The following is an 11,996-nucleotide window of genomic DNA, read 5'->3' on the forward strand; positions in this document are numbered from 1 at the left end:
TGAGGACAAGCATTATGAACTCTACAGTTAGATCCAGCCAACCCCCAAAACATACAATAATAAACTGAAACCAGGATACATTTTTAATAATCTTCAAAATTGAATATCTTTAAATTGCCATTTTCACATTTAACAAATGCATGTGGAAATGTTTTTTTTTTAAATTATGTATAATATATGCATACTAGCACACATATGAGCCTCATAACAGAACATGCACCTTCTAAAAACAAGCCAGGTTGTCAGACACTGCGGGAAAAGAAGTCATTCGTATGTGTTGTTCATGTCCATGCATGTTTGTGGAAGGGAAGCTGTAACTGTGTCCTTAAACGTGTGAGAGAATGGAACGAGGGATTGCTGAATGACAGGAATGACTCAGGGCCACTTGGACTTTGGCTAGCCTCTCCAGCTGCACAGAGCCCAGCGAGCAGCAGACAGGCAAGACACACTAATGATTAATGACCAACGCTACTTACTTTTACTATTTTACATTTATCTAATATGCCAAACAATACATTATTAATATTATTATTATTATTAGTAGTAGTAGTAGTAGTAGTAGTAGTAGTAGTAGTAGTAGTAGTAGTAGTAGTGTTACGACATCTTTATTTAGTTTGCCTTGGATGAAATGGGTTTTTCTGAAGACACTCCACATCTGCTTATATAGGTGCATATGTTGTGAAGGGATTGGGTGGAGTGGAGCATCTTGCAGGCAGACATAGCGGTCTGCGATTGACACCTGCAGTGCTGCCCCAGTTTCCAGCCCACTCCACTGCACCGCCTCCCTGCCACACGTGCGAGTCATTAAACGTGCTGGTTGCTTCGCCTGTATCTCCCAAAACCTGAGCATTAAACGTGCTGGTTGCTTCGCCTGTATCTCCCAAAACCTGAGCATTAAACGTGCTGGTCGCTTTGCTCATATCTCCAAAACCTGAGCATTAAACATGCTGGTTGCTTCGCCTGTATCTCCCAAAACCTGAGCATTAAACGTGCTGGTCGCTTTGCTCATATCTCCCAAAACCTGAGCATTAAACGTGCTGGTCACTTCACCTGTATCTCCCAAAACCTGAGCATTAAACGTGCTGGTTGCTTCGCCTGTATCTCCCAAAACCTGAGCATTAAACGTGCTGGTCGCTTTGCTCATATCTCCCAAAACCTGAGCATTAAAAGTGCTGGTCACTTTGCCTGTATCTCCCAAAACCTGAGCATTAAACGTGCTGGTCACAGCAACGCTCATATCTCCCAAAACCTGAGCATTAAACGTGCTGGTCACTTCACCTGTATCTCCCAAAATCTGAGCATTAAACGTGCTGGTCACTTCACCTGTATCTCCCAAAACCTGAGCATTAAACGTGCTGGTCGCTTTGCTCATATCTCCCAAAACCTGAGCATTAAAAGTGCTGGTCACTTCACCTGTATCTCCCAAAACCTGAGCATTAAACGTGCTGGTCACAGCAACGCTCATATCTCCCAAAACCTGAGCATTAAACGTGCTGGTCACAGCAATGCTCGTATCTCCAAAACCTGAGCATTAAACGTGCTGGTCACAGCAATGCTCGTATCTCCAAAACCTGAGCATTAAACGTGCTGGTCACAGCAATGCTCGTATCTCCAAAACTTGAGCATTAAACGTGCTGGTCACAGCAATGCTCATATCTCCCAAAACCTGAGCATTAAACGTGCTGGTCGCTTTCCTTGTACCTCCCAAAACCTGAGCATTAAACGTGCTGGTCGCTTTCCTTGTATCTCCCAAAACCTGAGCATTAAACGTGCTGGTAGCAGCATTGCTCGTATCTCCCAAAACCTGAGCATTAAACGTGCTGGTCGCTTTCCTTGTACCTCCCAAAACCTGAGCTGGTCGCTTTCCTTGTACCTCCCAAAACCTGAGCAATAAATGTGCTGGTAGCAGCATCGCTCGTATCTCCCAAAACCTGAGCAGCGGGTGTTTATTTTCCCACATTATTACGTTAAGGCTTTGCTGTTCCTTGTAACTGGATATGAAGGAGGAGAAATGGAGACGCGGAAACAGTCGGTATTTAACTGCATTCTTACATTACGGCAGCTTGGGAACTGCTGCCAGTAATGTACTGAAATGTCTGAAAGCTGTAATAATTTATATATTATTTATATATAATTATTTATATTAATATATTTTTATATTTGATATATTTTTCCATGTATTATGACAACACATATCTTTAGTCTATTCCATTTCCATTATTTAGATGAAATCCAATTAGAATAACTGGCACTGCAATATAATAATAATAATAATGATACTACTACTACTACTACTACTACTACTACTACTACTACTACTACTAATAATAATAATAATAATAATAATAATAATAATAATAATACTTCTTCTTCTTCTTCTTCTTCTTCTTCTTATTATTATTATTATATTCCTATTATATGTGGCTTATATTGTGGCTTATATTATACTAATTCTCCTCCTCCTCCTCGTCCCATCACTACTCCTAATAATAATACTACTACTAATAATAACAATAATAATAATAATAATAATAATAATAATAATAATAATAATAATGATAATAATACTAATACTACTACTACTACTACTACTAATAATAATAATAATACAAATAATAATAATAATAATAATAATAATAATAATAATAATAATAATATAAGAACAACAATAATATAAGAACAACAACGGAGGTATGTGTTCTATTTCCTTAATAGCGCTGACAGTCTAGTCAATGTCCATTACAAACAGGGGGAAATGTCTCTCCTTACACATTCTCTAACATCTTTCGTGCAGGGATGTTTGATTATTTCTGCGAGGAACTGATGGATCTAAGGGGAATATGTGCATTAGTGGCCATTGCGTGGTTTTAGCCCAGTCGGCAATATATCACATAAAGGACTATCCGTGTTCCAGCACAGCCCTCTACATGACATCATCCCGGGCATAAAAATATGTCAATTCTCTGCTGAACATCCACGGAAATACGCTGCAAAGATATATGCTGCAGAGATACTACACCATAACATGGGGGGTTGTATTTTTTTATTCTTCTATTCTGATGTACTTAAAATATGTCCTGTAACCAAATCAAATGAAACAGTTGATATCATTGAAGCTATTTAATCAGTTTCATCAAATTCACTGTCCTCCCTTAATTGGATGGTATGCATATTAACAAAGTTCTTACAGAGGAAAAGCCTAAAACAGTAAAAGTTCCTAAATTTAATGAAATACACACACGCATGCATGCACACACACCAACACAGCAGAGTAAAAATATCACTTTTCATTACATATTGCATGGAAATTGCATTAACAAATTTCCATTTAACCAGGGGGACCTATGATGCTAGATAACTAGATAATGATGTAGCTTAATTATATTATTTCATTCATTATGTTATTATTATTTGACAATTGTTATTATTATTGGACAATTACCAAAACAATGCCATTATTCCCTAACCCACACAAAGTCATACAAATATGTGAAGAATAATAATTTAACTCATGATCTAGAACCTTCCCGAGCTTGTCCGTGTCAGTAGGGATCATCCAGCCCTGCTGAATTGTTTTTAGACTAGGTACCTACTGCACTTCAGCACCAGGCTAATGTACACATCAACACAGTTATTCTGATTAGAGGGGGAGATAGAGGACATAAATTGGTCTTAAGCTTCATATTATGTTTATTGTTTTCCCTGTGAACTGCAAAAAAGGCAGAATTACTAAATTAGATGCAATCAAGTGAAACGAAGCATCCCCTGCTAATGGGCGATTCTAATTTAAATAAGCATATTTGCTCATCATTGCAAAACAATAAAAATCCAAGCTTGAGATAATCATCAAAAAGGCACAGCGCCTTCCCTACACGTGACTCAGTGGACACCGCTGTAAGGGAAAGAGCTATTCTATCTTTATTTTTGTCAAGTGTAACACCCGCACCAATTAAAGAGCTGAGCGCTGTCAATGTGCTCATACCGGTGCCTCCTGTGTTTTCTCTGAAATGTAATAAACGGACTGCAGCCTGAAGTGAAACGCCTGTCCTCAGCTCAGGACGGGGCTCATTTTAAGCCTGCGCTGGTGATGGTAGCATTGGCTCCCTTTGATTCAGTATCAGTAGGACACATTCATTCTGACAGGACGTAGGTAATAAAAGACCTGCTCAAATGGCCTGGCTATATTACAGAAAAAAATATTCAAAATGTACGTGCAACATACTGCACATTACATGGAGTCACATGAAGAATGTGTTTCACAATACACAGTACATCATTGTATGACATATTTCAAATTATGGGCATGCAATTTTATATTTAGTTTTTTGGTAATTCAAATTCTGTTGTATATCTCATTTGTGGCAGATGTATTTTCTGTGAATGTGCTGAACTTAATTTCTATGTTCGGTATTATTTTCGGTTGATAGTGAAATACGGAGGAGGGGATTCTTAGAAGCACGCACTCAGTCAAGTCTGCCTTTTCAAGCCCGGGTGCAGGCACCAGACAGCTTGTCTCGCTGAAGCTATAGCTTTTCACTTCGGCAGGAACTCAGAGGAGGGAAAAACAACAATTTCAATTACCATCACCCCTGTTTCTCATGTTAACAAATCAACTTAAATTCCTGCAGTTTAATGCATTATGCATAAGTGTAACATATACAAATTGTACGCAGAACACGATACTCACTACGCAGCAGAGAGAGGCACAGGAGGTTAATTTCTACGAGTGTAAAAACAGGAAGCGGCAATCTGGTTTTCTCAGCACAAAACTGTGGGAGAAAACGCTGAACGTCTCAGCTTCAGGTTATATTGGCTGCTGCCCCTTCCACCTGGAAGCAATTGTAGAGTAACTCTATTACACAGAATAACAAGAGCTATTTATACCGATGATCACACCTACTTTACTTTTAACATCACTGGTATGATGTTGCAAATGACTTGTGTCACTTCTCTGCAACTCATAAAAAGGTGTTGTTGACCTGTCTGGGAAAATCAGAGGGTATCGGTTCTGACCAGCGAATGAATGAAAAGTCCTGTGAACTGCTGCTCTGTTAAACTCAATAAGTGAGAACTTGTAATTGATGGCACTAAGAAAAATAGACAAAAATAGAGAAACAAAGAAGTGAGGGACCGAAGTGGAAGCGTGATCCCCAGGCAAACTTTGATGATAAAGTTTACAACTCAGACCCAGATCGCTCAATCAAGCTCCTTGGGTAGGTTTTCCATTAATAACCCTGCCTGGCCCGCGCCAGGGCTCGAGACTCTCTGTCTGGAAGCCTCTCCCATCAGGGGCTCTCCTGTGTTATTATCAACCACACAAAGATACTTCACCCTTTAAAGATATCCATCTGCAAGGCACTCTGCTCCTCGTCTCCATGTGCGCACCATAACCGAGCGCTTTCCTTTTTTACGCCGTTCCGAGGGGCTTCTGCTTTCTGGTGCCAAAGCAAAAAAGAACTCATTAGGAAGTAATTAAGCGTAATAAAATACAAAAAAATTCTACCACCAGCTAGAAAAAAAAAAAAATACTGCCAGAAAAAAAGCCCAGTCCGTATATTATAACTGTGAATCCTACTGGAAACAGATGCTTTTGGTCCACCAGGGGAAAACCCAGCAGAGCACTTCAATTCCCAAGGAGCCAATTGTTCCATTTTGATGGTGTCACTAAGGACACGTGCAGGTCTGGGGTTCATTATGAAACTCTTTTTTGAGTTTTGGAGAAGAGCAAACTTCAAATTTAATCGCTAGTTTAAAAAGTAAATGCAACCGCCCAGGAGACTGCAGCCACACAGGATTTCAGGGCTCGGATTCAAGGCCTTTATTAAGAGACAGAAAATACAGTAAATAACCCAGCTGGTCCATGGGGATGGAAACAATAGCCATTGTAAATGATACAATCAAGGCAAAGATATTCATTTCACAGGGAAGTGTCTGGGAAAAAACTGCTGTGGACCAAGGTATCGAGAACACTCCGCACCTCCTCCAATCCTCTGCTTCAAGCGGCTGCCTCCACCCTTTCAGGTTCGGCTGTTCTGGTTTCAGACCGCCACTCCATCCGCCCCTTGTGTTCAATGACACTTGACTCAACTACCGGTAAATGAACGACCTCACATGCATTTCAACGCATGAGTCTGATGAGCCTCGAAATGACCGCGTGGGAAGCCTGCAATCGCACAGAGGGCAGTTAGCGGTTACAATAGCCATGGATTCACCGACAGTTATTCGGCATGATGGATTGGAAAAGCAGCACCATAACAACAGCTATACAGTGTGTAGGACAGTATACAAGAGCATATGGGAGGCAGTGGTGCTAATTACCAGTTTGAAAATGTACTGATTAGCACAACAGTCCGTTTAACCATATACTGTATTTTATTTATCAAAGGTACAAACTCCACATGAACTTTTGCGTGGGTTACCAAGTCAGTAAGTTAACTTTGCTGAAAGTAAAATTGAAGTGAAATGCAAACTTCTAATTCGGTTCCGATTTAATCAATCATTTCCTGATATTATATCCCCATTAGAGACAACTCATCTTCCCTTCCATCCATAATGTAATAAAATTGTGTTATAATGCCCAATCTATATCTTTTAAGAAAATGTTAATCACATAAAGTGATTGTCTTGCAATTTAATTGCTATCTTCCAGCAGTTTGCATGGCCTTTGACAGCATACATATCTAAATAGGATTTCTAACCTTATTGCAAATTGATCTGCTGCCCTTAGGAAAGTATAAGAGTTCTGTGTAGGAGACATCATACAGAAATTGAGCTTACAATGAACTTATTTTCACTGCAAATGTCTTTTCCCCTCACTTTAGACCTTGTGACATGTAACGATTCTTAGAAAAAAAATCACTTTTCTCTCTGTGGTCCAATAGGATCGTCGACACAGCTTCAACTGTAGCCACCAAGGACACAAGCTCTAAATGTATAAAACCACATTATAACCCACAATATACGTTACTACAATAGAGAACATGAACGAATGTGTATATTAACACCAACTCAAATTAATTTGGCCAATTTTCCTTCAAAGTATTACAAAATAATTCACTCAAGTGCTTATTATATTATTCTTTTATTTTGAAATGATAAGTATCTGCGGTTACAAAGAGCAGAAGGAGTTTGCCTATTTTCTTTCATAATAAAGCCCGCAAATGTCCAGTCTGGTATTGACCTAATACGCGAGGGGGAAACAACAGTAAATAAGTGAATAAGATGGCTTCCGTGGCGCTGGGTGGACGTTGGTACAGATAAGAGCCCTGAGTGCTGAGAGACGGAGAGGCAGGGCTCCGCTGGTACGCAGGCCGCTCTGAACCTGCTCACGCGAGGGGCCGAGGGGCCGAGCCTCCTCGCTGACAGCTCCTTTGGCACGGGGCCACAGCGGCCCCTGGGAGCTACCTCTCCCTCAGTGAGAAGAGACTGAAGGTAGCCACAAAGCTTTCAAGAAAAAGAAGAAAAGAGAAAGACCCACCCTGCAACCAGACTGCCCGCCCCCTCTCCCTGTCTCTTTTCAATAACCTGTTAAAATGTAAGCCACCAATTTGTCTGGAGGTTGTGTGTTTGAGACAGCTTCGCTTCCTCTTATGTGCGGGTGAGGCTTTGACGCCCGGGGCTTGTGCAGCTGGCCTGTGCTTTAAAAAAATCCATAAAAAATCCTACAACCTGTGCTTAAATGTGAATGAAAATAGAGTCGTATTTACAATCTTATATGGGGGCAGAAGCTGTGAGATTACGTGCAGGAATGTCATGTGTAAATGCCAAATAGTTACAACTCATCAGATAGGTATCGGCTACCTTCATTTTGACATGCATGTAAAATGATTTCCATACACACACAGGTGTGTGTGATAACATAGAGTGGTGCCAGCCTTCTGATTGGCAGGCTCTGGAGATAAAGTCACTGGTGATGTAGGGGAGGAACAGATCCACGGGTCTCTGTGCACTGCACAGGGCTACAGGCCCGCCCCTCTCTGCAGCCAGAACATTCTTCATGTTGTAATGCGTGAACCAGCCATGTTCCTGTTATGTGAGAGGCGCATGAATGAAAGGGAAACTTTGAAATCTGATTTTATCTCTTTCACACACACGCACATGCACACACACACGCACATGCAGGCACACACACACACACCCACGCATGCACACATGCACACACAAGCACACACATGCACACGCACACACACGCACACGCATGCACGCACATGTACACGCATGCATACACACCTGCATGCAAGTGCACACACACATGCACACACACGCACATGCAGGCACGCACACATGCACGCACGCGTGCATACACACGCACACACACGCATGCACACACACGCACACGCACTCACACATGCATGCACGCACGCACGCGCACGTACATGCATGCATACACACCCACATGCATGTGCACACACACAGACATGCATGCACACACATGCACATGTACACACACACCCACACACACACACACACACACACACACGCATACCCACACACAGGGCTGTAGCTGGAAAGTCAACTGTGCCCTCTAATGGCTACATTTCAACAGTGAAACTCAAACGGAGAGCATCCCAATGTGCACTTCTCACAAATGCAGAAGTTGGATTTGTGCACTGCCTGTGTCTCTTAAATAGAAATCATCTAGACGCACCTTAACCTTCAAACTGAATGGGCATTTGTGAAAGCAGAAGCTTAACGCACATGACTGATTCACTCCCTTTTCATGCATTCAGATCCCCTAAAGTGCTTCCTGTCACAAACTCTTTCACTAGTTCATGCGTCATGAAAAATAAAATAAAAAGTCCAGAAAATGTCAGTTCTATGGTATACATATTCAATTATTTTTGCACTTCATTCAAGGAGAAATGAACATCCTTTCGTAATACATAACAGTAAAGGTACTGAATACATGTATTTTCACCAACAAAAAATACTGACTTTTAGGTGTTGTAGCCTTGAAGCAACAGTTCTTTTAAGAAATAACATTCCCTAAAATACACAATGGGAGACTAGTGGAAAAATATTAGGCAATATATTTTTTCAGAGACTTGAGGAAGAAGTGAAATTACATACTATAAAAAAGTAAAAACTTTTTGAAGGATAGAGGGTTCAGTCAGCGAACAGATCATCCTTTTGTGATTATACATACAATATTCAGTGAAATATAAATATATTTTTATGTTAGGCTGCATTTTATTCTCAGTGAAATATAAATATATATGTTGTATTTTATTTTATTTTATAACGGGTGCAGTCAGAGATGCTGACATGCCCAGATGAGCTGGCTTTGGCTGGGTCACTCAGGCCACCCCCAGTGCTGTGCTTTTGTTACTGCTGCCCTCTATTGGTCATCTGCCCCACAGACTGCTCTCTATTGGTCATCTCCCCCACCGACTGCCCTCTATTGGTCATTCCCCCACAGACTGCCCTCTATTGGTCATCCCCCCCACAGACTGCTCTCTATCGGTCATCTCCCCCACAAACTGCCCTCTATTGGTCATTCCCCCGACAGACTGTCCTCTATTGGTCATCTCCCCCACAGACCGCTCTCTATTGGTCATCTCCCCCACAAACTGCCCTCTATTGGTCATTCCCCCGACAGACTGTCCTCTATTGGTCATCTCCCCCACAGACAGCCCTCTATTGGTCATCCCCCCCACAGACTGCCCTCTATTGGCCATCTCCCCCACAGACTGCCCTCTATTGGCCATCTCCCCCACAGACTGCCCTCTATTGGCCATCTCCCCCACAGACTGCTCTCTATTGGCCATCTCCCCCACAGACTGCCCTCTATTGGCCATCTCCCCCACAGACTGCCCTCTATTGGTCATCTCCCCTACAGACTGCTCTCTATTGGCCATCTCCCCCACAGACTGCCCTCTATTGGCCATCTCCCCCACAGATTGCCCTCTATTGGCCATCTCCCCCACAGACTGCCCCCGTCCCCCCAGTGCATGAGGGTGTGGCACAGTGACACAATCGCAGCAGTGCAGCTCCTTCTCTCTCATCACAGCCCTCCCTGTCAGACTGTGAGTCCGGCAGACCTTCACTTTGAGGGGCAGGGGCTGGGGATAAAAAGAAGAGGACTCCCACCTCCAAATTCCCTTTTGCACTGAATGGTTTTCACAGCAGCCAGACAACTTCACCCAGTCTGCACAAACCGCACAGCCTGAAAAAGCGTTTAAGAACAACCAGAGTCCAACTAAATGCCAACATGCCACATTTAACCTCCTTCCCCAGAGCTGAGGACAAAGGGATGCAGTACTGCACACACACTTGAAAAGAGGGCCAGAAGGCTGTCGTAGAGGTGCCGAACTATTGGCACATCCGGCGTGGGCATTCAGAGAGAAACAGAGAGAGAAATAGAGAAACTGAGAGAAAAAACAGAGAAAAAATAGACTGCATGAGGAGCCACTGTGAACAGCATGTTACTGCACACTGCTCTAATCCTCAAAGACTTCTCCTGCATACCAGTACTGAATAATTATATATATAAATACATTACATCTCATTTTACATACAGGTAGTATACATACTGTAGCAGCTAATACCCTAATACACACAGGACATGTTTAATCTGAGATCACATTTCATTAACCCTGTTTATAAGAGTTCTCTACAGCATGGTAAATTATATATAATGACATTAAAGATTCAATTGGTGAAAAATGGATTTCCATAGAATTTCTAAATATTTCAATGCCGCATGCTGAATTAAGTGCAGCAACTGTAAATGTGGAGTAATTTATTATTCTCAAATTAGCATTCTCTTTTTTTCATTATACAAGTTTCAATGCTTCTGCTAAGTTTGACTAATGAGTTTGTCTTGGGAACATTCAGACATAATACACAAGGGCTTTTGTTTCTGCACAGTGCATGCGTTCAATGCCATTGTAAGAAGATAGATTGTGTGACTGCAAGGCAAATGAAACGGCCAGTGCACTGGACTCGTCCCTTACTACAAGATGGCTGCTACGTCATGGGTCATTGTCATGTCATGTCAATGCAGCAACATAAAATGCTAGGTTATGCTATACAAAATATATGGCTGTACCATTCAACATGATAGCACACCACAGTATTACACTAAGTACAGAATGCTATACCATGGGAAGCAATGGCTGGTCCAGAAGTGAAACAGATGTTCAGGTTATTGACTACACAGATTTGATTGATTATTTTGATCACAATTGAATTGAGACTGAGCCGAAGCATTCAAATGGCAACAGTGACATCTTCAGTAGCTAAGTCGTTAAGTTAAATAACTAATAAATTTATGTTCTGCAGTTAGGGGGTTAGAAGTTCAGAGGGACAAAAACATGTGCTACATTTCTGGTGCTCTTGGACTCGGTTAGCCTAGACCTGTGGCATAGCATCTTCAGTGCTGCTAAAAATCCTGCTGTTGTGTTTCTCACTTCTTAAGTCTCTGTGAGGCAGTCCTTTAGGCAGAGATCTCTATAAATTCAGAAATATAAAATATTATATATAATATCAAAATAATATCAAACAGAGAACTCTGAACTTCACTTCACACCACACTTACCCACTGTGAAAGAACGTCTGCTAGAAAGGTACTAAATATTTATCGAAGGTTATTTATTAATCTACATTTTCTTCCTATTCATTTTTGTTTCTATTCAAATGAGCTAAGCAGACAGGAATCCGACGACGATTAAAAGAGTAATTAGTTGTGCAGTTGAGCCTGAGAACAATTAGACCTAATTACAGTACACAAAACGCGAAACTAAATTGAGACAGAAAGAGGATGAAATAAACGCTACCAAAAGACACACCTTTATTATCTGTATTTCCTTTTACCCAGAAATGAAGCCAGCAATGCATTCCATCAGATATATAATTAAAACTGTTCTATTGTCAGCTATTATGAAATAAAAATAATACATGTATTGTATTAGCTCAGCTGGATCAAATGAAATGAAAAACACTGTACCTACAAAGTCACCAGGATCAGGGTTGAGTGGCTCTGCAATAGACCACAC

The 11,996-nt window shown here is 41.3% G+C and overlaps 1 protein-coding gene across 1 annotated transcript in view; it reads left to right on the forward strand.

Annotated features, from left to right (window-relative positions):
• LOC133131523 (uncharacterized) overlaps window positions 1-9,954 on the forward strand; it is a 70,816-nt gene extending 60,862 nt beyond the window's left edge. The window contains exon 2 of the mRNA XM_061246902.1: window positions 9,419-9,954. Within this exon, the coding sequence (XP_061102886.1) occupies window positions 9,419-9,954 (536 nt within the window). The remainder of the gene's footprint in view (window positions 1-9,418) is intronic.
• Window positions 9,955-11,996: the final 2,042 nt, after the last annotated feature.

This window comes from Conger conger, chromosome 6 (genome assembly GCF_963514075.1).
Source record: "Conger conger chromosome 6, fConCon1.1, whole genome shotgun sequence".
Classification (NCBI taxonomy): Eukaryota; Metazoa; Chordata; class Actinopteri; order Anguilliformes; family Congridae; genus Conger; species Conger conger.